General features: G+C 34.6%; 2 protein-coding genes across 3 annotated transcripts in view; one reads left to right on the top strand and one right to left on the bottom strand.

The window, feature by feature from the left end:
- The window catches only part of LOC134244013 (uncharacterized), a 42,945-nt gene that overhangs the window by 11,755 nt on the left and 4,424 nt on the right, over positions 1–26,766 (bottom strand). The window contains 18 exon segments of the mRNA XM_062726264.1: positions 7–327; positions 510–679; positions 786–904; positions 1,027–1,143; positions 1,520–1,638; positions 1,861–2,080; positions 2,264–2,397; positions 2,628–2,691; positions 3,879–3,947; positions 4,175–4,302; positions 4,870–4,968; positions 9,126–9,341; positions 23,515–23,988; positions 24,218–24,349; positions 25,630–25,755; positions 26,169–26,210; positions 26,213–26,334; positions 26,568–26,719. Coding sequence (XP_062582248.1) covers positions 7–327; positions 510–679; positions 786–904; positions 1,027–1,143; positions 1,520–1,638; positions 1,861–2,080; positions 2,264–2,397; positions 2,628–2,691; positions 3,879–3,947; positions 4,175–4,302; positions 4,870–4,968; positions 9,126–9,341; positions 23,515–23,988; positions 24,218–24,349; positions 25,630–25,755; positions 26,169–26,210; positions 26,213–26,334; positions 26,568–26,719 — 2,824 coding nt within the window.
- On the top strand, positions 10,940–17,986 carry LOC134244042 (tudor domain-containing protein 3-like). 2 transcript variants are annotated; one of them, XM_062726296.1, is made up of 14 exons: positions 10,940–11,086; positions 11,191–11,275; positions 13,377–13,442; positions 13,767–13,927; positions 14,016–14,157; positions 14,507–14,615; positions 14,791–14,939; positions 15,172–15,388; positions 15,535–15,651; positions 15,734–16,135; positions 16,199–16,578; positions 17,078–17,140; positions 17,256–17,378; positions 17,637–17,986. In XM_062726296.1, exons 1-14 carry the CDS (start codon positions 11,052–11,054, stop codon positions 17,793–17,795), a joined length of 2,208 nt encoding a protein of 735 aa, XP_062582280.1. In that variant the 5' UTR covers positions 10,940–11,051; the 3' UTR covers positions 17,796–17,986. The 2 variants fall into 2 exon arrangements, with proteins under 2 accessions (XP_062582280.1, XP_062582279.1); XM_062726295.1 differs by having other exon boundaries at positions 15,734–16,578.

The raw sequence follows: 26,766 nt of genomic DNA, 5'->3' as shown, positions 1-26,766 counted from the left end.
TCATACCTTATTCCAGTTGATGCGTTTTGTCTGAACTCCTAACTCATACTTCTTTTTGGGAGACATTCCGTATGGCAGTTTGCTGGAAGGTGGACTCACAATACTAGGGGGAGGTGGTGCTCCTGGTGCCCCAGGGGGTGGGGGTGGAGGAGGAGGTCCCATTCCTGGTGGTGGGGGTGGAGGAGGTGGGGCACCACCAGGTGGAGGGGGTGGTGGTGGAGGGGGAGGTACTCCCCCGGGGGGTGGCGGAGCTGGGGGTGGGGGAGGGACACCTGTTCCTCCGGGACCTTTACCAGCCATGATTGTGTCCCCAATGCCCTGTCGAATCTAAAAAGACAATTTTGTAAAAATTACAAAAATTTATAATTAAATTTTGTGTCATATTCAAAGATCCTTTTAAAATGAAGCTCAATAAATGGCATATAATTGACTGAATTAAATACTACAAGTGAGAATCACAATTTTTAAAAGTAAATTTAGGGCTGAAATAAATATTTCTATTGATATACCTTCTCTTTCATGTCAGCCACCTCTTGTTCGTATTGTTTGAGCTTCTCCTCCAGGGTCATGGCTCGAGCCTCGGATTCCTGCTTCGCCGTGAGGGCTGTTTCTAACTTATTATTAACCTCAATTATACTGCCTTCAAAATCTTCATATTTGGACTTCTCTGTTAAATTGCCTGTTCAAGAATGAAAGATTCAAATTTAAATACTTTTTCCACATACTATATGTATGAATGGCCATATCTAAACACAGAGATACCAAATACAGTATCTGTGACTCACTAAGAAGAGGTTCAACATCAATTTCAAATCGTTTTGTGTGTCTAAAATCTGGGTCAGTCCCACTTCTGTGCAGCACTATCTGAGTGACACACTCTTCTATTAATTTATAATACTGGGGCCTGAAACAAAATGAGCCAATGAAAGTTATACAAAAATGTTTATATTACCACGGCTAAAAAAATTTCCCCACTCTATGTTACAGTTTAATGAAAATTTCAAATAGTAAAACCGATTGTTTTACCTAGAAAACATGTCGTCCCTGATACAGAGTAAATGTTGGAGTATAGAGAGGAAGTAAGGCTCAGCTATCGTGTCCTTCACCGAGTTCTGGACCAGTGTAAAACACTGCTGGGGGTCTCTAGTAACAGCTCAGGAACAGAACAAACTCAGTCTCTTAAAAAAATTCAACAAGACAGGAGATAATCATGGAGGTTTCTGTACACCCCCTCCTAATTCTGTGGGAAAAGAGAGAATAGTAATTTTTGATTCATGATGTTAGTTGTGTGTGACTAGTAGGGCTGGCATCAAGTTTCGACTTTATTGACCAGAAATGAACTCTGAATCTTATATATTTCAAAATTTATAGAGAAGGTTTGCCATCAAATTAAACCATGATTTAAATGCATATATGTACATGTGGCACACACGGACTTTTTTAACATGACCCAACTTTTTGTGATTTAAGATTTTGCACACTTCTCTTCATGCTCTTAGACCCAAAGTTTTAAGGATACTCAAATTCCACCCTGATGTTGTCATAGCGATGTGAAAATTCTTCAAAATCCTCATCCTGGTGATCTTTAAAAATTTGTAAATGAGTCTGAAGTTCTTCATCCTGCTGACTGTTTAGTGACTGTAAATACAGAGGTACATGTACATTCAATTATGGAAACTTGACAGATATTGATTCATACACACACTTTTCCAAGTTTCTTTGAAAAAATATTACATCCAACTTGGTAAATAATATCTACCTTGTCTTACAAGTTTAATTTTAAAACTGTTTCTGATTTCTTTTAAGCATATTTTTGAAAGATGTTACTTGTCTTGAGTTATATTTCCCCTGTCTACTTACACCAATCAAATCAATGAGTCCTGTCCTCATGAATTCGTTACGTAGATGAAGTCTAAAGTCCAGATCATCTGGTGTGCTGACGATGGCATTCACTAACTGGATACAGGCCACCTGCATGGGCTGATTGTCTCTCATCCCTAGCCCCATAATCACAGGGATAAACCTGTCCCTCCCCCTTATCTCCCCACACACTGTTATACCCTCCAACGCTTTCTCATGCCTGAAATTGTACAAATCAAATATTAATGCTGAGATTTTATAATAATTAAAAATAACCCCCCACTTACATGTATGTACAAGCAAATCTTCAAAGAATTGTTATTTTTCAATGGCTGGTAAAAAGGTTATTCCCAAATTAAGTGAAACTTTGAGAAGAGTTTTTTTCCAGATAGAAAAGTTTTACCCATCAGGTGGGACCAGACAAATGGCGGCGAGCAGACGTACGGCCTCCAACATGGTGGTAGGGTCTGACGGGTCCACGGTCCGTGACAGAATTGTCAGGGCTTCGTCATGCTGGATAATCTGCATCAGCCCAAACTAAACAAACCAGAGATAAGTTATAGAGAACTGCTGAATGTCAATGAACTAACTTTGCCATAAATCTGTACCTGAATTCACATTACAATGTATGTGTAAAAAAATCTTGAAAATAATTTTACATTGGTAGGAAAATAGGTTATTTGAACCTACAATCATTAAAATCCCAATCTAAATTAACATTGCAAATAAAATAGAGGAAAACTCAGGGAAATGGAGAGAGCACTTACTTTGTTGTTCATGAAAGCTTTCAAACATCTGACACATTCGTATGTACTCTTCCTCTCTGTCTTACTGAAAAAGAATCACACAAAGGATGGAACAGTCAATTCACAAACAAATGTCACAGACAAATCAACAGTAGTAAATGTAGAACCAACTACAAAAGTAAAACAGAAATTAAAGGAACGCCCCATGTTTTATTTTTAGAATTGCAATAACCACAAAAAAGAAAAAGAAAAAGAAAGAGTTTAGTACTTTTCTTTGTACAAAGTTTGACAAATGCAAGGTAAAGATTGAAAAAAAAGCTTTGAAAACTTATACTTCTGCTAAAATATCTATGAAATGAAATTCATAACATCTTTATTTGGAGCATGCATATACTCTTAAATCAACTTTCATTTTCAGGTTTGTGAAATTACAAAATAAATCTGCAAGATGAAATCTGAAAATTTTTTATGACTGCTCCATATTTTTAGGGGAAAACTATGCTCGAAAATTTTTAATGTTAGGGATGCACATATACATACATGGACTGTGCTTGAATAACAAACTAGGAAAAATTTTTGGTTTTTTTTTTTTTTTTTAATTATTCATGATATGGATTGCTTCAATCAATACTTATTTGTATCTTTTCTCTTGTTACTACATTTTATCAATATCATCTTTGCTTTTCTATGTGTATCACTATAAAACTATAATGTGTAAATCTTTGTAAATGTTGTAAGGCTACATGCATTAAGATTTTATGCATGGGGGAGGACTGCCTAAATTTTTGGAACTTGAGTTCAATTCTTTTGACTTGTCAATAAATATGTTCAAACCAAAAACTCAAAAACCCTTTGGCCACTTATCAAGACAAGCACAACATCAGAAGCAAATCTGACAGACTTAGAGACAAATAAAGTGATAAACAATGGAAGGCGGACTAAGAAAAGACTTGTAGTAACAAGGGAATGGACTTGAAACAAAAATGTACCGGTATTCTAAAAAACACAGATCAGATCAGTTTCGTATCAGAACACCCTAAATGACTATTCATTCAAAGTAGGCCAAATACCTAGTTATATATAAACTTGAAAACAAGTCTGCTTCAGTAAGGTTATCCTAGTCTTTCCTCTAGATTATACACTTATAATGCATGTTGGTCAGTATGTATATTTAGATACAAGCATGTTTGGTCCCCTCTCATTACTGGTTGCATTAACCATTGCTACACTTAACAGTACAGATTAAATGAAGACACTGGAGGTATTACTTACGAGTCACAGCAATAGGTCAAGTTCCGTAGAATTCCATTAAGACCATCCAGTCCAAACTCAACCACCCAGCTGTAAAAGTACACAAAGATATATCATAGAAATCAGAATTACAGGTTTATTCATCAAATCTAATCTTAGGTGCAGCAGTACTCTCAAAATACATCACTCAAGAAGTAGGTCAATTCCAAAATATAAACCATTACAATATACAATAAATATGCTTCTATTGTAAGTTTTGTGACTTAGTGCTGAGTGACTTATATATCTACAAGAATCAAATAATAATAAACACCCACCTGACAGGGTTACTTGTCAAGGACACTCGTAGAGATTCTAACACTCGCAGACGCTTCTCTCCCTTTAAATCAGCATTACGGAGCTCTGCCACAAAGTTCTGCGGTGTGTCCAGATCTCTCTGTTTGGCCTACAATTCAAAATGTTTGTATAAAATCTTGGTAAAAATGTACTTTTCCTTCTGTGAATTCTATTTATTTTATAGTCTTGCCTTCAATGATTCTTTCAGAGCCCCTGATAAGAGTTGTACAACTGATCAGGAAACATGATTTCCTTTTTATTTTTTTAATTTGACTTATCATCTGTAAAATATTTTTGTGATGCATATATATATATATTTTTTTTTTTATAAAATATTAAAAGTACTATTATCTAGATTTTATGAATTACTTATGCCTCAAGTCACATTATCAGTATTTTAAGTCACAATAACATTCATATAAGTAACACACAATCAGATCTACTGTATACAGGGTTATTTTTGCCCTGTGTTATTTACGTTCTTTCACACTTCCAAACAAGTTTGCTCTGTTTTAAATTCGCCCAGTCACAATTCTATTAAAGAAATTATGTTCCATTTTTTTAATAATTCTGCCCGTTTTAAACTCACCCACTTAAGAGCAGGGCGAAAATAAATCGGGGGTGAAAATTTCCCTGTATACACTATTTATTTATAGATGACAACAATGAGGATGACCTTGACTGCTGTGACCTGCATGGACAGCATGTTTTTCTTGGCAGGTATATCCCAGGCTCTCAGTGGGGCCTTCTTCTCTTCTGTCAGGTTCATGTCGTCCTACAAATAAACGAACAGCAGCATTAACCATCTTAATCATCCTAGAAATCATTGTTCTATTAAACATGTTAAAAGAAACAAAAGATTTTTTTCTATTTAAAATGATACGTTTGTTGTGCTTATTCAACCTTAAGATGATCAACAATTAGAGTGATCTGTATTTTAATTGAAAAAATATTTTCCTGTTGGTCTCTGACATAAAAATGAATTGGAAGTGAAGTAAAAAAAAATTCCCTTCTGGAGCAAATTGGCATGGAAACAATGTATTTTATCTTTGAGCTTTGCATTTTACCTTGACCTTACTTTTATATCTGGTTCATTAGCAAGATATGACAAATAAAAAGACTTTATCTGAGTTATGGTCAAATTAAAGTTTGTAAAGAAATGCAGTTATCAGGGCTGACCTAATTCAATGTACCAGCTACATCTTATTTAGGTTAACACAAAACTGAGAGGAGAAGCAGCAGGGTAATTTTACTGTAGCTGGTATTTTATGAAAACATTTTAATGTTGCATTCTAAATTCCTATAATCTCCAAGGGGTGTCAAGTGTTTTACTTCCTAAATCAGTAAATGGAGCAATCTCAGTAACTTATCATGTGGAGAGATGTGAGGGTGCTTTTATGTTTAGGTTTGTCTCCTTAATACACTTACCGGTATTTATAGGTAACAAAGGTCACCAAGACAAAAGAGACTCCTAGAAATTCATCAACTAATGACTAATCTTCCCACTAATATCTTAAGCTAATATCGTAACTACATGTATTTCTTTTCCAATTTCAGACCCTTTGCTATCTCTCTCTTTTCTATCTCTCTCTCATTTTCAGAACATTATAATGATATTTAAATGATAAAAGTGGTTTCTGAATCACATCTGTTCCAATTACCATGATTACAATGCACTGTGAGTAAAAAAAAATCTTCTATTATAGATTTCTTTTTATTATTCAAGAGTATCATTTTGTTGTGGTAAATTAACATAAAACCACAATAAGTATAGCAAAACATTATAACTCAAGCATTAAGTGCTGCATCAATTATGCAGGCATTCACATGTTACGTGGTGTATCTTAAATATTTCACACCGAGTCATCATCAGACAATTTTAACAAGGAACTATGCTATTTCCGCCCCCTTATTATAGTCCTTCACATCTAAATATATTGTTGTCATTAAGTTAGGATCAGTGAAAGTCTCGTGCAATACTCACTGGGGAGCAGGAAGTTAAAAGTTCCTGTCATAATGACATTTAATAACTAATTAATTACAGAAATTAAAAAATTCCTGTCTCAAGATGAGAACATTTTTTTATTTGATGCTAGTCATGCTACAAGTGACTAAAATCTCCAAACTGTATCCGAGTCCTCTGTAAAATCAGCTGCAGTCAGAGCCGTGTGACTGCTTTTGGATATTTATCATTCTATGCTTCACTTCTTTGAAAAAACATTTTGATAATAATTTTATCGATCAAGATATATTTTCCTGTATCTAGCAGGTCAGAGTGACCTTTGACCCACCACTCTGAGGAATCTTTTTAGTTTTCCTTTATCATGACTGTTTATGACAGAGCACGGAGATCAATAGCTGACCATACAAGTCTCCAACATAATGAGTCTTCTGTACAGAATACAAAAGGTATTCAGCCCAGAAGGAGGACCCATATTTCACACAGGATGCTACCACCATCAATCAGAATCTCACCTGGCCGATCAGCCAATCATGTGTGCAAACATTTTTTTATTACATGAAGACATTTCAAGCTTTTAGCTAGCTGAGTTTTGTCACTGTGACTTAGTTAAAGTTTAGTGTCAGGCACCTGCTATGTCTGTTAAGCTTGTTATGCAATAAACATTAAAGGGTCTCTCTATCTGAATATTATCCAACAATGTCAAAGTACTGATAAAAATAAGGAAATATCTGTGCTTGCTATAAACACAGACATAATAGGGAAAGTTCAGAGACCCCCAGTGATCTGTTTACCACTACAACTCCTATTACAGTGTGTATTATATGAAGAGGCATGCAGGCAGACTCAGATGTGTCACTGTCTTCACAAGTTGCATGTCACAAGAGCACTCAGTGTTAAAACACACACACCCTTACAAATTCTTATAAGGTTATTGTCATCAGCCAGTTGCAAGATACTTCAAGTAGATGACAAGTTATGTGTATCTAATACAGTGTCCACAAAATGTGTGTATGCTCACATATATTTCTACTCAAACTTTATTTTACGGAATGATAAAAATGACTAGAATTATACAGCATCATACCCCTGCTGATCCTGGATCACAAGTATGCCCCATGATCTCCTAAAAATACACCGTTATCTGATTTTCATAGCAAAGACTGTGCCAAAAGAACTACATGTAACAGAAAAAAACAACAACAAATTTATTGCAGAACATAATTCCACCAAAGTTGTGTTTTTATCTAACTCCCAGTATAGCTAGTGTTGACTGCTAGTGTTCTGTTTTCCATTTGATGGACAAATTGTCAATAAACATGACTAACTCAGTATATATATGCCCAGGGGGAGGAAGAAATCCATCAAATCCTCAACAGGTACCAAGCTCAGGGGTTACCTACTGTTTTCAATTTAAACTTCTGTTCAAGGATTAATTTTTATCATGTAAATGGAGATTTTGGCTGCTTAACTGGATATAAGGGATGAGTCACAATATAAATAACTCAACTCAGCTCATAAACAAGCTGTTTACAGAACAAAAATTATATACTGTTATATAGTAATGCCAAGTCTTGGCCGCATGATAATTTAATAAATCCCAATTAGCAGGTTAATTTTTTCATAAATCTAAGACAACCAAATACACGACAAATAATCTAGATTAAAAGAAAATGTCCGTGTAATTATGAGATCATTGCTTAATTTGCTTTGTAATTGTTTGGTTATTTGTTAATTTTTTTAGTTAGGGGAAGGTTTAGGGTTTATTTTTTTTGCAAGATGTCTTCCTAGATTAAATTTGTTGTTAGAATCTTTAAGTCATCAATAATGAATTATTAAAGGAAATGAAATCTTTAATACAAGTTCCCATTGTGTCAATGCAGGTAACATTTGTGATGCTGAGACAAACTACCTTCAGGAGCTACATAATAGGACTTAATTCTCTATTGATTGGTGGATTTAACATAATATACAACTATTTCAATTGTTGACTTTAGTCATCAGCTCACTCTGAATCATTTACAATGTTCAACAGAAGTTAATCAGCATTGATTTTTCCCACTGAATCACAAAACTGCCATAATAATGTTTTAACTAGTGATGCCACAGGGACATCTGACAAGTTCTGTGAATTATCTAGTGTACACACACCAAAAAATGTCTTCCTAATGTGTAGCATATATCATGCTTCAATACCATGCATTTTACTTAAACCTAGTTCTAGGGACTATAACCATGAATAGTGATAACGCCATTAACGCAAAATGCTTTCTTTGGTTGTTGCATGGGAATTAATGTTCAGTTGTTGCCCCCCCCCCCCCATCCCCTTCAAAAAAATAAATAAATATTGAAAAAAAATTAGATATATATATACACACTGAATTGACAACAGATTTTTAAATTATTTTCTGATCATGACAAGAAGCAAACGGCAGGTGTGACCAGTCGACAGGGGATGCTCACTACTGCATGGCACCTGATCCCACCTCTGATGTTTTAGAGTTCCGTGTTTGCTCTGCTTCTATTTTGTATTGTTTAATAGACTTCTGGGCTTGATCAATTTTTCATGATTTCCATATATTTCATTAAGGTATATAAATAAAATAGCCCTTGCAAGTGGGTCATGTATTTTTTAACATCTCTGATGAACAGATATGTTGAATAAATGAAACCAATAGTATATATATAATTTTTATATCAATTGTGTTGTTAAAAAAATATGTCATGTTTATAGAGGGATTTGTTAAGTACTTCATAGGTTTCAAACTCCAAGTTAAGTGCTTGTTTACTTACACTTAAGATGCTAATGTCATGAAACAATAACAAAAATTCTCAAACATATCACAGCTTATATTTTGCTGGTTCACACAAACTCAACTCAAAATAAGTTCAATGTACAATATACACAGTTTTTTCATAATCCATTTAATATATGAAAACCTAAAGAAAAAAAAATGAAATTAAATACATACCAGCAGCTTCTCAAATCTTTCGAGGACCTCCTGGTCTGACAATGTGCCAATGTTGTCCTGTGAAGGTCCAAACCCGTAGGGTGCCCCATTGGTGGTCTCTGAGTCCCCAGACGAGGGGAGACGACTGGACCACGTGGCAGCTTTGATGTCTTTTTCTTTTGGTTTTGAGGATTTGTCTTTCCCCATCCTTACAGTACTGCGTACCACCTTGTCCAACTGAAATACAATGCTCCTCATGATAAACAAGAAAAGACTCAGTTTCTGATTTTCCAATTAATAAATTTTGTGGTTTCATTCAGTTCATGACCAAAAATCATACAAAATTTGAGATGTAAATGTATAGCAAATAAAAATTAGAAAATTGTTTTTGGGTGTATAAGATTAGAATAAATACAAGTAAAAGCTTAAATGATATAAAGTGATACACAGGTGTAGTTTTTGTACCAGGGTACAGTACTATATTTGTGTGTGTGTGTGTATTTTGAGTTATTACGATACACCGTTAACCATGTTAACCATATTCTCCATTGAGAAGTTGATGGCTTATCTTCCCTAGTCACCTGGTGGCACAGCGGTAGAGCGTCTGCTCAAGAATCGCAGAGTAAGGAGTTGATCCTTACGTTGCAAGTTGAAACTGAACTTGAAGACCAGTTCCATACTGAGGCTATGTATAGCAGTAGATCTCTCACTGTTCAGTAGTCCCGAATCCCAATTATAGGTCAATATTTGCAGCAATACACCAGCAAGTGGTGCAGTATACATTTTGGCATGAGTGAGAAATTTTTGCGAGGGACTTAAAGCAGCAAAGAAATATAATACTCATCATCAACATGATCAAGTCAAGTTGAGAGGGAATATTAAAACGAGCCAATCAAAGCCACTTCTCAGTAGGGAATACCATAAACAAGGAAAACTAAATAGACTTGTGCTAATGCTGTCTTAAATAAATATGAATTTTTCAAAATGTAAAATAAATTCACACACTTATTTTAAAATCACGAAAATCAAAGAATAATATTATTGTTAGAGTCTGGAAATTGAATTGAAATGGATTGATTACTTCATATCAAGTTTCTGTCTTTCTGTCATGTTTTATATAGAAACTTTTAAGCATTCACCTCATCCATTACTTGATTAGATCTATGACTTGTGCCACTGTTTAATTTTCTACTTTAAATTTTTTATCCTCTTGAGGCCTATAAAGTTAATTTTAAAATGTTGACAGAAACCCAAAGTATATGATTAAATAAAGTGAAATATATACTTACGAAACTATTTCGCTTATTCTCCTTTTTGTCCATGATTCTTCACATTAAAAACTTAAGTTGACAGATTTAAAACATAATCTCTATCAGTCTCGATTCAAACACAAAATTTGCCAAACGGACTAAGAATTATTGAAATAAAGTACATTTTATCCAATTCGTGGCACAACAAAATGAACATCAAATTTAATTCTTTTAAAAATTTCCTTCATTGATCTATTGAAAGTTATAATTCCTGTTCAATAAACAATTACTTCATCTTTTCTAATAAAAGGGCCACCTTCAACTCACTTCTTCCGCCATGTCTATTTACCAACTTCAAATATTTTAACCAATCGGGGAACATTTTACAATTCACCGAAGGCATCGTGTAAAAGCAGACTCCACACAATTCAACAGAAAAAAAGTTTGATTGTTCTGTTCACCCGTTCATATAATTAATCTAAAATATTTTTGTGACTTAAACTTAAAGAAAATTTTTATATCTCAAAGACAAAAAATAAAACTCTTTATTTAAGAAGAAACATCATGAACATCAGACTTAATTTTTACCCTTCTTTTACCTAACGTTTTTTCCACATGTTGAAAGTTGCAATCAAGAATATGACAGTGACAGGAGAATATTAAGATAAAATCAAGATAGCATCATTAGAAATTGAAGATGACAGCTATTACAAAATTAAAGGATATGGGCTGGTAAATAGTACATAGTATTTTTTAATGAATCATTTGAAGAGTTCTTGGAAAAATAATTAATTTTAAAGGTATGAAAATTTAGGTATTTTTCTTTCTTTTTTGAGGTATTTGACTGCTGGTGGAATTGAGGAATGTAGTGCAGAAAATGAGAATCCTCCTATCAACAGAATAACAGAGATTGCTAAGGATGTAGGTTACACATGATATGTCATGGTGTTAAAATGTTTTTTGTCGTTTATTGCTCATTCCAAAATTTTTCACTCATATATTGAGATACCAAAACTTGAGAAGATCTGTTCTCGGCCTTTAGACAGTGAGGGATCTTTTTTGTGCCAGCACTTACTGGGACATGGGACCATCGCCTCGGTTCATACAGTTTATTCGATAGGACCAGTCTCGATCATGTTGCACAAAATTATCCTTACAAAAGTGGACAGGCTTTGGCCTACATCCACTTCTCTTCACAAACCTTCATGTTTTGAATGTGTACCGGTGGATGATTTTATACAAAATGTATTTTTACGTTATAAATTGGTTCATTTATCCGGACGGTAAATTTTAATTTGTACTTCCATTCTTGTCACTGGCCGGATATATATGTATGTGACTTACGATGATTATTAAGCATGCTATGGATACGTCATAATATGAAAATAAACAATTAACTGTGTCTGTATTTTCTATTCAGTTATTTGTTATCTGCGAGATATTTATAATTTTAGTATGGTATATTTTTCTATTTATAGACGCTATAATCTCGTATTATGTGCACACACAAATCGGTATTGTAATTTTCATCTGTTGGTGGCAGTTATCATCGAAAAAAAAACGTAAAACATTTAATAAAATAAAATAATTTTAGACAATCAATGAATTACTGCGTGAATTTTTATTATGTCAGATTTAGCGTTGAGTGTTCAAATTAAAATAAGACATTTGACAGCTCGCTTGGGTGTAAATGAGAGAATTTGCTTGGTTATGTTCATCAATTTATAGGAAGTAGAAAGTAAAAACTAAGCTGGGTAATGAAAAATCTGCCCATATAAGCAGCGTTATATATATCCAATGTTTGTCCTGCTGAGCGCTACAACCATGTCTACACCACCGGCAAAGAGAGCGCGAGTTTTTATTATATTTGAAAAAAAGTATAAAAGTAATGCTGATTTATACTAAAGATATAGTGATTATTTCTATATGATAGCATTTATCATTCTTTATATGTAAGACAATGCCAATACATATACCTGTCTGTTGATGGCCTGACCACCGTGATGTTTATGCATTACATTTAACGTTGGGTTCGTTGCCGACTTTGCGCGTGTGTCAGGCCGTTCTGGACAATGCCCATACGTCTGTTGATGGCCTGACCACCGTGATGTTTGCAACGACCAGGGTACAGTACGAGACTGACAATTCAGCGAGTAGGTACTGTAGATTCCTAATTATACGCGAGGAATTAATTATCGCGTAATTTCGCGAGAAGCAACACTCACGAAATGAAATTACTCGCTTTTATTTTTTTGTTGCTGAAATCCATGTAAATTCTACTGATCAAGCGTCCATTCGCGAATTATTATTCTCGCGATTTGACGTTAGAGAGCCGTCTCGCGATAATAAGTACTCGCGAAAAATAAGGAATCTACAGTATCCACCATCCCCTAGACTTTTAATATTGTACTTCACTGTGATTATTTATTTATTTATTTATTCTATTTGATAAACCTTTGTTAACCTTTATACAAGTGTTTCTCTCTGTAAATCACTGAATCTGGATTTATGGAAACGTATAGGTTTCCCGTTACAAATGTCTCTGGAAAACATGTAAAATGCAGAGCCTGTGACAGCCTACAGTTCAACTAATATCTTGTCTAAAACATGTCTGATTATACATAGCAGACATGTTATATTAACAATTTTAACATAAATAAACTTAAATCGGAGTGCTTTGTACTGAAATCATTTTACCAATTAAAATCTGTATTTATGAAGAGATATACTTTGTACTTAAACTTTACATAGACCTATTAGTAGTTATGAGATGTAGTTTGTTTTTTATGACTTGTACTTTGTTCTGCTGTTTCAGACTGATCTGAAGGATATCGGAGATGATGCGCTTTGTTTTTATGACTTGTACTTTGTTCTGCTGTTTCAGAGTGATCTGAAGGATATCGGAGATGATGCGCTTTGTTTTTATGACTTGTACTTTGTTCTGCTGTTTCAGACTGATCTGAAGGATATCGGAGATGATGTGCTTTGTTTTTATGACTTGTACTTTGTTCTGCTGTTTCAGACTGATCTGAAGGATATTGGAGAAAGATGGCTCCCAGCAGATGTCAACAGAGGAAAATGTGAATATGTGAGTTCTCATTTACATAGCACAAAGTGATAGCATGAAGCAGATTGAGAAAAAAAAAATATTTGTGCCTTTTATGTGAGACATATTTATCATTTATTAGTTGGACCATTTTAAACCTTATCAATGTTTTTTTAAATCAGAATTTACACGCACATATTTCTTTATTAAGGCTTTTTTTAAAAATAAGTAATGGGGCTCTGAATTTCAAGGCAATAGATCAATCTATCAAACAAGGCATGTATAATATCCATGCAAATTGTTATTGATTTGCAATTACCTTAATGTAAATTAAATATTGCAATTTTTTTTTCTTCTTAAAATTAGGTTCAAGGACCAGGGGTTCTTCAAATTCAGAAGATTCGCAATGTAACTGCTCCAAAAGACAATGAAGAGTCAAACTATGCTCCCCGCATGTTGAAGCTGGTTTTGACCGATGGTCAAGCAACATGCAATGCATTGGAAATGGAGAAACTAGAAAGAATTAGGTATGATGTCATTTTTAGAGAGGAATATTATGAAATCAGTTCTTACAGTATAACAACGATTTAACAGTACATATTTTTTCTTTTGAAGCTTAGACACTCCACCTGGTAGCAAGATATGTTTGAAGGGGAAAGTAGAAGTTGAACACGGCTTCCTAAAGCTGTATAATCGGAATGTTAACTTCATTGGGGGAAGGGTGGACAGAATCGCTGATAACTGGGAACTGAAAAAGGTAATGAAAAAAGTACCAGTTTAAAATTACAGGTGAATCAAGATATCTCAAGTTCAAGAAACATTTTAAAAAGTTTTAGAGATAGAGGGGCTTGAAAGATCACTCGGAAATGAAATCCAGAATTTTCAGGTTCAACCATTATGGTTCTATTGTTATGTATATGAGAACAGAGATGTATACATTGAAAACATTCTTGTTTTTTTTTAATTAGTAATTCTTGACTTCAAACATTTTGACTCTTACCCATGACTTTACGGTTTGACCCACATTTGAAAAAAAAACTTGTATGGCTTTGAACTGCCATCATACAGGGACATTGATGTGTCACAATCACATCTTGTTTTTACAGAAATTATCGAAGCAGACCCGAGTTTATGTGGGATCTGAGGGAGGTCCACCTCCTTTTATTCCATTTGGACAAAAACCAAGAGATAGCAAAACAACAACAGTAAAAAGGGGTATATATAAAATTCTTGTATTATGTTACTTTAATACAATGTATGCTCTAGAAAAAAATTTTTTTGTCTTTAATAGAAATTCACATTCATGGGATTTTATATGGTCGTAACGAAGAAGATATTTATAAAACAAAAAAAACTGTATTTTATGCTTTGCTTAACTCTTGTTAAATAGAAAACCAGAACTTTAAATCCCTGGAAGTTTCAACAAAAGAGAAAAAGTCAGAGGATGATGAATTTGAACAGCAAAGAAAAGCTACAATTGCCGAAGCTCTTCAGGCAAAGGAAGAAGGAAAAGCTATTAACTTTGGAGGTCAAAAACAGGTCAATACACTTTCAATCAAAGATCTGTATAATTTGTATATAATAAATGAAATGTATAATTTCTCATTACTCAAGTTTTAATTTTTACCTCAGAAGGAGCTCATGCTCTGTAGTCAGCAGTATTCTAATCAAGATCACTACTATATATAAGCTCTGTTTGGATCAAACTTGCATCTTGGGCTGGATTCTATCAGAATTACATGATATCTTGTATTTGATATTTGTCTGACAGATGGGCCAGGATAAGGATATTGCTCGGATTGTTGAGATGGGGTTCACGGCTCAGCAAGCCAACCAAGCATTAAAACAGAGTAATGGAGACGTCAATCAGGCCATTAACGGGTTACTGAGCAATGACAGGAGGGCGGGGGGTGAGTTTGGAGGGAGGAAGGACCGAGGGGGAGAGGGGAAGCGAGACATTCCCACCAGAGAGGACAGGAGGGAGAAAGGTCTGTTATCAGCTAATAACATCGCACTTTGTAATTGGGTATATAAAATAGTGGAATTATTTTCTCTCTTTATTCTAGGATATTGAAAGGTAACATTTTGATTGAGATATCTCAGTGTCTGTGTTTTATTTTTGTGTTTATGGCAGGTGGCAGAAATAATAGAAATCGAGATGATGTAGAAAATGAGGAGTCCAGACCATCAGGGCCCACAACTCTGTTTGATTTCCTAGAAACAAAAATTAAACCTTCAAAGGATGAAAAAGGTAGGGAAATAGAATTTTAACTTTGTCATATACTTTCTATAATGCAACCACAGGATTTTTTGTTAATAATTCTGTGTTACAGATACAAAAGGAAAGCCAAAAGGTTCCCAGCCTTTACAAAGCTATGATTACTCTGACAATAGATCTGGTGATAATAGGGGTTATAACAATAGGAGAGAGCAACAGGCAAAATATCAGGATCCTCCCCCCAGGTCAGGAAGAAATGACAATAGAACTAACGAACGGAGAGCAGAATCAAGACAGAATGATCGGTCCAACTGGGACAATAAACCAAGTTATAATTCAGACAAGCAGTCCCGAAATAACACTCGGGAGAAGTCATATAATGAGAGTGGTAGAGGACAGGGATTCAATGTAGAGAAATCCAACAAGAATGAAAGTAACCAAAGGAGAGACAGAGGTCAACAGAGAACGTCAGATAAAGGGGGCTACAATGATAGGGGTGACAGAAGTGATAGGGGAGGTAATCCAGAGAGAGGGGGCTACAATGAAAGGGGAAATAGAGAGAATAGAAGTGATAGGGGAGGTAACCCTGAACAAAGACCGTCAGACAGAGGGAGCTACAACGAGAGGGGAAATAGAGAGAATAGGAATGATAGGGGAGGTAACTCAGAGAGATACAGCGATGGTAGACCTAAAACTGGGTATCAAGATAAGCGACAAGGAAAGGCACAGGACTACCAACAGAATCGACCGAGATCAGAGATGTCTAATCGTGATTCAAGACAAGACTCTTCTTATCAGAATAAGCGAAATCAGCCTCCTTCCTCCGGGGAAATGTTTGAGTCAAACATGCAGTATAACAATCAGTATACAATGCCCCAAGCCTCAATGCCACAGTTTAACCCTGGTGTCCCACCTCCCCCACTTCCTCAACAATTCAACACATCAGTGCCAAATCAAGGGGTAAGTTTCTTATCATTGCCAAATCCTGGGGTAAGTCTCCTATCTGTGCCAAATCAAGGGATAAGTCTCTTATCAGGGGCTAATCAAGGGGTTAGTCTCTTATCAGTGTAAAATCCATGTGTAAGTCTCTTTTAAGTACCATTGATCCAGAGGTAAGTTTCTTAACAGTACCATTGATCCAGAGGTAAGTTTCTTATCAGTACCATTGATCCAGGTTTAAATCTCTTATCTGTGCCAAATCCAGGGGTAAGTCTTATGATTGTCAAACCCAGGGGTAAGTCTGTCATCAGTGTAAAATTATTATTTATGCCAAATTAAAATGTCAAGCTAAAAATGGATATCACTAATTGCTTGTAAAACGGATCTTTTTTTAACAACAGATAGTGATTAAATGATTTATATATATAGTGCAGTGACCTTGACTCAAATCAAACTGATTTACTGTAATTTTTACGAGGTACAAGTTTGAAGTCATTCAGTTACTATTAATTTGTTATAGGTTTATAACACAACATGGAAGAGAGGAGATAGGTGCATGGCCAAGTATTGGGAAGACAACAAGGTCTGCTATAGACATCTGAGTACAAAATTTGATTCACTAATGGCATGATGTGTCAATTTATTACCAGTGTAGACAATTTCCAGTGACCGATATATTTTTTGGTTTGTAATTTTAGTACTATCCAGCGGTTGTGGAGAATTATGATCCACGGTACCCTACTGTGGTTGTGAACTTTACAGAGTACGGTAACTCTGAGGAAGTCCGACTGAGTGATGTCAGACCTGATCCACAATTCTTGGTGAGTGTCTACTGTATTTTATCCCAGTACAGAATCATGAAAATGCAATACTTAGATACCTTTATGGATACATGCTGCCGTAAGATAACTTATTTTCATTCATCATTCTTGTTAAGAAACTGAAACGGGCTTGTTTATCAAGAAATATTCTTAAACGTGAAAAATGGCAATCTTTAAATGGAAATAACCTGTGTGTGTGAGCATAGAGTCATGTTAAATGACATATTTTTCTGTATATATAATTGATTTGTCCTTTAGGAATCTGGAGGAAGCCTAGGACCCCCTGCTCTACCTCAACAACATGGATCATCCAGCAATTCTCAAATCCGATCCATGGAGTTCCATCGCAAGCGGACGGATCAAACCGACAGGCAGCAAACGTTCTACCAACCACCGAATCGCCAGCCATTATACTGAGAGACAGAGGGAACTACCACTAAAGTGAACGATTCACAAATAGGATTGGAACATACTGTTCCATACATTTTAAAAAACATTTCATGATAAACCAGTGTATTTCTGTGCAATTTATTGTAAAATTCAATTTTTACTTTTGAATTATATCCTGGTAAAACCAGATAAGTTAATAAACTTATTAGTAGTTTTGATTGTTATTTATTAAAGTGTGATTCAGTTATGGTCGAACACATCATATGAATGGATAAAAAATTAATTTTTGTATCATATACCTGTATAACTTGTTGCCTACATGTAGACTTGGGTCAGAAATGTATCATTCTGCTTGATGTGCTCAGTTTGAATGTGTTTCTAAAGGGGAAAGGAGAAACTGACTTATTCTCTAAATTCATGATGAAAATTTAATTATGGAATGAATTAAAAAGCTACCCAAGTTATACTATATAATCTAGGTTGGGATAGTTTACACTTTATAAACCGAGAAGCATCTTGCTAGCAAATATGGAAAAATCCTCTCTAGCTTAATATAAAAAACAGAGGTACAATCATTTAAACTTGGTCAATTACTGCATTTTAGATAAAAAGTTGTGGAAAGCTTTCAACGTGATAGAACACTGGGTTTTCTTTGTATATAAAGAATACGCATTTCTCTTGAAACCTGTAATGAATTTTTCACGATTAATATCAATGACCTTGAATTTGCTGGAATATCTGGTCAAGGTCATTAGACAACATAGGTCATTAACAATTGCTGTAACAAGTAGGGGCTTCTAAGGATTCTCAATTAAAAGTTCAATCCAGGAAAAGAATTTTATACTTTTCTGCCAATGACCTTAAACTTGCTAGTAAGACCTTGTTCCAAGGTCAGGACAAATCAGAAAAACATTTGCAATCTTTGTACAAAGTATAAGCTTTCAGCGATTCTTCATTACAGAGCCAAAGTTTAAGCATGGAGAGGAATTTTTAGCTTACCTCAGCAAATTTTTTTTTGGGGGGGGGGGGGGGGAGGAGGAAGGGAGCTTGTGTGATACTCTAAGCATAGGCACCCCAGATAAACGTTTTTGAAGCAGTTATCTTTTGAGCACTTTTATGCCCTACATAAATCAAAGATGCATGGAAGATGCTCCTAGTACCAGTGTATTTCATTGTACCAGTAAAGGTTTCAGATGCTAAATTCAGGACTAAATTTTCTAACCTTAAGGTAAGTCACTCCTGAAATTTGTTAAATCAAGGATTTTTGGAGAAGTATATTTTGGATAAGTACTCATAAAGTGTAACTCAAAATCGCAAAGAAAATGGGGGTTAGTGTGAATCTTACTGAGCTACGGTACGATTAAATTGACCTTTTTGCACTTAAATTGTAATACTTTGATTAATTACCATAATCTTTATTACATTTCCTCAGGTGTAATTATGGCAATAAATATAATCTTATTTTACGTAAAATAGTTTGAATAATATTTATCATTAAACAAATCTTGCAAATTAATGCGCGTAAATTATTGCGTGACCTTTTTGCACTAAAAAAAATAACATATTTTGGGGTATTAAAAACTTAATAGGCAATAAAAAATTTCTTATATCAAACTTTTTACAACTTAAGTGCTGATCAGTCACACATATCGAGTAGTTTAAAATAATGAAAGCAAAAGGTGGGGTCAGTGATGTTAATTTTGAAATATTTGTCAAATTATGTGATTTTCAGGAAAAATATGGTGTAAATTTGATCTTGACTTCTTTAACATATTTTCATTTTTTGGAAAAGTTTGTTGAGGGAAGATGTAAAACTTAATCTAAAAATATAAATTAAGACCTATATTAAATATTTTTAGCAATATCAAAAAGGAAAATATTCTCCGAGTAAAAGTATGTGAGACTAAATTTCCATTACATTAAATTTTATAAATGTGCAGATTTGCAGAATTTTCTGCTAAATATCCTTCCACTAAAAGAAATAGTCCCTCATAAATCTTGCTTCTTTGTAGATTTCTGAGCATTTTTTTCATTGAATGTTTAAAAATTGACATTGTTGAATTTAAAAATGTTATAAAAATTAAATTTTAATAAGTAGTTTTGAAGTAAAAGCTTCTGCGTGAACTTTTCTAAAAAGCTGACGAGTGACTTACCTTAAATATTAATTGTTTATAAAATACCCTGATATCATTTTAAAGCATTTTAGGGTAGAAAGGGATTTACCAAGAGAAATTTTCAAAAATAATTACCTAAGCAGGAATTGATCATTGAAGATTGCATTGAAGTCTATGAAAAGAAATGAAAAAATAAATGCTATGAATTTCAATAAATGCTGGAAAGATGTATTTGATCATTAGGAATAGTCAATTCAGAATTAAAAATTATTTTTTTACCAGATAGATTTCATTAGAATTGATTTTTAGCTCTTCTGGGCCAAAGGCTCAAAGAGCTAATGCTATGGCCATTTGTGCGGTGTACGTGCGTAAACTTTTTAGAATATGGGCCATAACTCAAGAACCCCTTGGCCAATCAGTGCCAAAGGAGTATATATGATAAGAACCAATTTTGGCCCCCTAAAAATCAACATTTTAGAATGACATTCAGATATGTTTTATTTATTTTTATTTTGTAGAGGAGATTATATTAGAAATATTTCCAATATATTTTTCATATTTTTATGCACTCACTAACTGTAAATGACATGAGAAATAATGCTATTTTTGCTTTCTAACAAAAAAGCCAAAAATATGCCTTTTTCTTGATGTTTTTTCTAATGGGAAACATAGAACGCAGTGTAGAACATACATAATTTTTCTGTCACATATTAGTATTGAATAGATACTTCTTTGGTAAAAATATAAATCATGTTCTAGGCTGCGCTCTATATTTCCTGAAAGAAAAACTGCTTGAAAATAAGCAGTTTTATACAAAATATGCTAAAATGGCGGGAAAACGTGATTTTATGATGTCATATTTCTAAAATAACGGCATTTTGATCGAAATGAAAATGACCAATGAAGGTCGCATATATAGCTGTACAAATTAAAGCTATATATAAAGTAAAATTAAGATATCCATTTTAAGGGGCCTATTGAGACATTTACCAAATATCGCTCTTTGTCACAGGGTATCCTTGGCCCAAGGGCTACTATTTATAATTTATACTAAAATAAGGGTTGGGACCCTCAAACAAGGGGAGATAATCAGGAAAACAAATCAAAAGTACTGGTTGCTAAAAAAATCTCCATAACCACTAGGCGGATTTTCACCAAACTTACATACAAGGATAAGGATATATCAAAGATTAAAATTTGCACGGGGAATTACCCTGGGGCAAAGGCCGTGGCCTCAAGGTTACTTCAAAGCTGACCTTAATTTAAACTTAATAAAAACGTTTATATTTTGCCAATCATGAAGAGTAGGATCATCAAATCTTGTAAGTTGTTGCGTCTTAGGACTTCACATCTGTTAGCTCAAAGTAGGTCACGGTGACCTACTTTTAAAATTTTGCGGGCATTTGTTTTCAAATTGATTTGAAGGCATATTTTGGACACTTTAAGGCCTATGATCATCAAACTTTGTCAGTTGATGCATCTTGGATCCTCAAACAATGTCAACTTAAAAGTAGGTCACCGTGACCTACTTTTTGAACTTTATGACTTATCCTTTTAAAAACATTTAATCCCATTATTTCAGACACTGGGAGGTTTAGAATCATCAAATCTTGTAAGTTGATGCATCTTGGGACCTTAAAACATATTTATTAAAAAGTCAGTGTGACCTACTTTTTGAATTTTGCCAGCATTTGTTTTCAAATTGTTTAAAACGCATATTTTGATTACCTTCAGACCTACAATCATCAAACTTGGTCAGTAGATGCATCTTGGGTCTTTAAAAAATGTCAACCAAAATTGGTCATGATGACCTACTTTCGACATTTTATGGCTATATTTAAGTATCTTAGGTATTTATTGGCTTAGAATCATCAAACTTTGTGAGTCAATGCATATTTGTTTTTGGGAGAGTGATGACCAAAAAGTAGGTCATGGTGACCTACTTTTGACATTTTATGGCTTTATTTAAGAATCTCCGGTACTAATTGGCTAAGAATCATCAAACTTTGTGAATTGATGCATATTGGGTTTTCGGAGAGTGACGACCAAAAAGTAGGTCATGGTGACCTACTTTTGACATTTTGTGGCTAAAATTTAGTATCTTTGGCACTTATTGACCTAGAATCATCACTTTGTCTGTTGATGCATCTTTGGGTTTTCAGAGATTGTAGTCCAAAAAGTGGGTCACAGTGACCTACTTTTGACATTTTATGGCTTTATTTAAGTATCTCTGGTACTTACTGGCTTAGAATCATCAAACTTTGTCAGTTGAGGCATCTTGGGTTTTCGGAGACTGACGACCAAAAAGTAGGTCATGGTGACCTACTTTTGACATTTTGTGGCTAAAATTAAGTATCTCTGGTACTTATTGACCTAGAATCATCAAACTTTGTCAGTTGATGCATCTTGGCCAGTTGGGTTTTCAGAGATTGTCGACCAAAAAGTAAGTCACAGTGACCTACTTTTGAAAATTTATGGCTATATTTAACTATCTCAGGCACTTATTGGCTACGAATCATCAAACTTTGTCAGTTGAGGCATCTTGGGTTTTCAGAGAATGTTGACCAAAAAGTAGGACGGTGACCTACTTTTGACATTTTGTGGCTATATTTAAGTATCTCAGGCACTTATTGGCTCAGAATCATCAAACTCTGTGAGTTGAGGCATCTTAGGGTTTCATAGAATGTCCACTAAGAAGTAGGTCACGGTGACCTACTTTTGAATATCTTAGGTACTTATTGCCTTAAAATCATCAAACTTTGTCAGTTTAGGCATCTTGGATTTTTGGATAATGTCGACCAAAAAGTAGGTCACCATGACCTACTTTTGACATTTGATGTCTATATTTAATTATCTCTGGTACTTATTGACTTAGAATTGTCAAACTTTGTCAGATGATGCATCTTGGGTTTTCGGAGAATGTTGACCAAAAAGTAGGTCATGGTGACCTAATTTTGAATATCTCAGGTGCTTATTTACTTAGAATCATCAGTCTGTCAATTAATGTATCTTGAGTCCTCAGAGAATTTCAATCAAAAGGTAGGTCACGGTGACCTACTTATGGTATTTTATAATTATATTTATAATATCTTCAGTCTTACCTGGCTAAATATTATCAAACTTTGTCAGTTGATGCATTTTGGGTCTTATGATACTAATAGAGTTGGAGGCGTCTAATAGAAGTGATAGATTGTACAATTTATCAGAAGAGCGATTCAAGGCCCTTGGGCCTCTTGTTATTGAGTAAAATCAAAGGAGGATAACTCTTCAAGGACAGGACAAGGTCATAGTTTATAAGATATATCTAAGGATGTACTCTACTTGACTTGCTTCGGTTGCTGGTTTTGACCTACTTTCTCCAGATGAGTGACCAGTTAAAGTTTTTGCTCCAGATCCATTCAAATAAGGCCTATCTGAACCAAACATAAATGGATGATGCATCAAAGGACGATTATTCTTTACCTTGGTACACATGCTAGATTTGAATTACATTTTCTGGATGAGTTACTACTTTAAAGTTTTTAGATAAGTTCATCAAATTTCAGTAATTAATGGAAAAACTTTGACTTTAGAATGCTTTATTATTTCTAAGTGATATCAAAACAATACACGTTATTATCCCTGCATCCTACAGTAAGTAAGCCTCCCACCACCACAGGAGAGGAAAATACCTCCCCGGGTAACTTGACTGAATTCACCTCTTGTCCTGTATCTGTGTCTATGATTGTTATTTTACCATCTTTTGAGGTGACCACACAATACAGGTATTTACACTGCATGCTTTCATAACTAAATTGATTGAAATCAGCTGTAGTGTTGAGAGTTCTAGACTTATTCATTTGATTCTGAGTGTTACTTGAGATCTTTAATCCACCTTCGTTTAAATTATTGTGGTCATTAGACCTGTCTCCAAAACAGAAACATGTGGCGTACACAAAGTCTGTTGAGCGATGTTTCCAGACTTGCTTGCCGTCAGGAGTCAGACAGTACACACAGCAGTCATGAGATCCCACCAGGATTAATGTACTGGTCATGTCAGAGGCAGTACTGACAGGTGCTACCAATGGGGATGAAAACACAGGTGCTGCAGTTGGAAAAATCCACACCTGAAAATTAATTGTAAAACTTGAAACGCAATAAATACACTACTTTTATCATTTGTAAACGGATACATTGTTACAAGAAACCTGAATTTGCTTTCTGCTACTGACCATCAATGTACAAAATAACTAGGTTGAGAACAAATCACATACTAAAATCACAAGTGAATGCTTTGTAAAATATGAGCTTCCCATATTAATACTTGAATTTAAATGTTTCACCATTTTCACCCACCAAATTTCCTAGGTGATCTAATTGATACAAATTGCCATCCACACATCCGACACACGGACCAGTGTCTGTTATAACAGGGGAAGAAAATATCGGCTTCTCTGTATTATACATCCAAATGATGCAGCCAGAAGTCTGAAGTAGAAATGTTCTAATGAATTTCAAATACCGGGGTATACATTAACTGGAATCAAGTAATTTAAATTACAATTCTCAAACAACTGAAAGTCTAGAATTTGCATGTTCATGTACCAGTATATTTAATTCATAAATAAGAAAAACTTCTATTTGTACATGTTGTGTAGAAATCATTTATATGAAGTTGGTTTTAAATCTAATATACTGTAAATCATTTTTTATTCGCGAGAACTTTATTTTCATGTAATTAAACGAGACAGTGTGCTTGCGAAAATTTAATTCTCGCGTATAATAGCATTCCTTAAGATTATATTCTAGCAATAACCACAATTCGTGAAAATATTGTATCGCTAATCAAGAGTCAATGACTTTCTCACGAAAATAAGGTGTCACGAAAATTTAGTGATCTACAGTACTGTATGCATAAAATAAAATATCTTCTACTTGTACAGTAATTACTTTTCTTTAATATGTTTTACGGTGTGACCGTTGGGGCGAGCGCAGTTTATTTACTATCATAAACCTACACATGTACTGTCTATCATTCAAGAAAAAGAAAGCAAAAAGAATAAAACAAAACAATAAAAAGAAATCATTTCCCAAGCATTGGGATCGAGATTCCAAACTTCACGGAAGAAATCGGAAATACCCGAACCGTTGAAGTGACGAAAGTATGACGTCAGATAAAAAGTTCTGTTGACTTAGGACGCAAACGCTACTTTTATGGAAAAGAGATTGCATTAAATCGTTCTTTTCAAGTAAGTTGTTGCTATGTTTTAGCCACCATGTTGCTATGTTTTCCGAGTTTCACGGAAGCAACCGACATAACTTCGTCAAAATTCGTAAGTTTCCGGTGACGTCATTTGTATCATTTCCGAAGGGCAAGGTGAAGGCCGGTGTTGTGGCATGGGGGTATTTTTTGAATAAGGTAAGGCAAAATCATTTCGTTAAGATTTCGGTAAGAAACAATGTTCCTTTAATTTTTTTACTATTTTTGATTTATTCGCGCAAAGGACATTGGGTAGTGCAAGAATTCTGGGAATGTTGCACAGAGAAATTTGGCTGACGTATGTACAGATTTCAATCCGAATTTCCTCTGTTCATACACGTTAGTCTATTGAGCTCGCTTCGCGAGCGTCGCTTCGAAACGCTCGCTGCGCTCGCTATAATGATTGCTTTGAAAATTAGAAATAAGATAAATATCTTTTACATGTATGGTAATTATGTTTCTATACAATGGTGACTTTGATATTAGAAATTGATATTAGATATCTTACAGGGTGTATGGCTGCTATGTGACCTGACAGGGAGCAGGCACTGACATAATGAGGGTCAGTAGACACCGCCGGGGAGGAAAACACACTACCCCCACCCACCTCTACTCTCCAATGGCATCTCTGGTCCTGTAATGAAATGTCAAACACAACATAAGCTAAGAATACTGGATAGTGACAGTAAGTATGTGAATAAAAGTAAAATCAGTTATAAAGAATGAGATGATTTCTCTAATGCATGTAGGGAACTGGTAAACAGGTCAAAAGTTTCATTACTATTAAACTTTACAACAATATTGCCATAGATTAGTTCACAAAGATAGGAAAATACAGAAAATGTGAAAGCTTTGGTAAATATATGTGGTTAATTTAAATATTCATTGAAGTCACATCATGTTTCCAAATATAAGATGCAAGATAAAGGTACTGATACATATATGTATGGGAAATGTACATTCTTTGAATTCCAACATTTACAGATTACCTAATTTTGGCTACATATTGCTACTGTACATGCTACCAAATAAATATCCATAAATTACCTCAATACTGAGTGTATGAACGTGGTGATCATGTGACCCTATAAATATAGCCATCCAGTGATGGGGTCCACTGCAGGAGAGCTCTTTACTGCTGATTTAGTTTTATACTGCCATCTGATGTTCCCAGTGTCTCTGGTCAGTGTATACACTCCACCATCATAACACCCTGATCAAACAATGTTTACTTCAATGAACACTTTTTCTTCATGCAGGTCAACTTTCAAATTAAGATCAAAATTTGGAAGAATTTAAGGAATAGGTTAGATTTGATTAAATTTATAGAGGTGGCTTGCATTCACAAAGTTTCTCTTATCTGACACAGTCTGCATGACACTACTGTTAAATAATTTAAAAATATATGCTTTTTACTTTTTCAATCTGGATTACTTATGTCCTTACCTACAACAACATATTTTCCACACAGACTGATACATGTTGAGGACTCAATCCTGTCCCCCAGCTGTGTCTTCCACAGAAGTTCTCCTGTCTCAGCGACCAGAGCATACATGTGATGGGAATGGGATCCAATGTAGACCTCATGGAACCCAGAACTGTAGTGAAAACAAAGCTTATGTAATGTATCTTAATGAGTTAATGT

This window comes from Saccostrea cucullata, unplaced genomic scaffold, assembly GCF_032062105.1.
Source record: "Saccostrea cucullata isolate Sc308-1 unplaced genomic scaffold, CSIRO_AGI_Scuc_v1 ctg108, whole genome shotgun sequence".
Classification (NCBI taxonomy): domain Eukaryota; kingdom Metazoa; phylum Mollusca; class Bivalvia; order Ostreida; family Ostreidae; genus Saccostrea; species Saccostrea cuccullata.
Note: the sequence above shows the minus strand (reverse complement) of the source record. Positions and strands in the feature narration are given on the sequence as shown.

What these genes read in the sequence shown, in the direction of transcription:
- LOC134244042 (XM_062726295.1), top strand. Translation starts at nt 11,052, where the DNA reads ATGACAGCTATTACAAAATTAAAGGATATGGGCTG. An exon ending in AAATTAAAGGATATGGGCTG is followed by an intron (nt 11,087 to 11,190) that starts GTAAATAGTACA and finishes TTCTTTTTTGAG; the next exon opens with GTATTTGACTGCTGGTGGAA. An exon ending in GACCTGATCCACAATTCTTG is followed by an intron (nt 17,379 to 17,636) that starts GTGAGTGTCTAC and finishes TTTGTCCTTTAG; the next exon opens with GAATCTGGAGGAAGCCTAGG.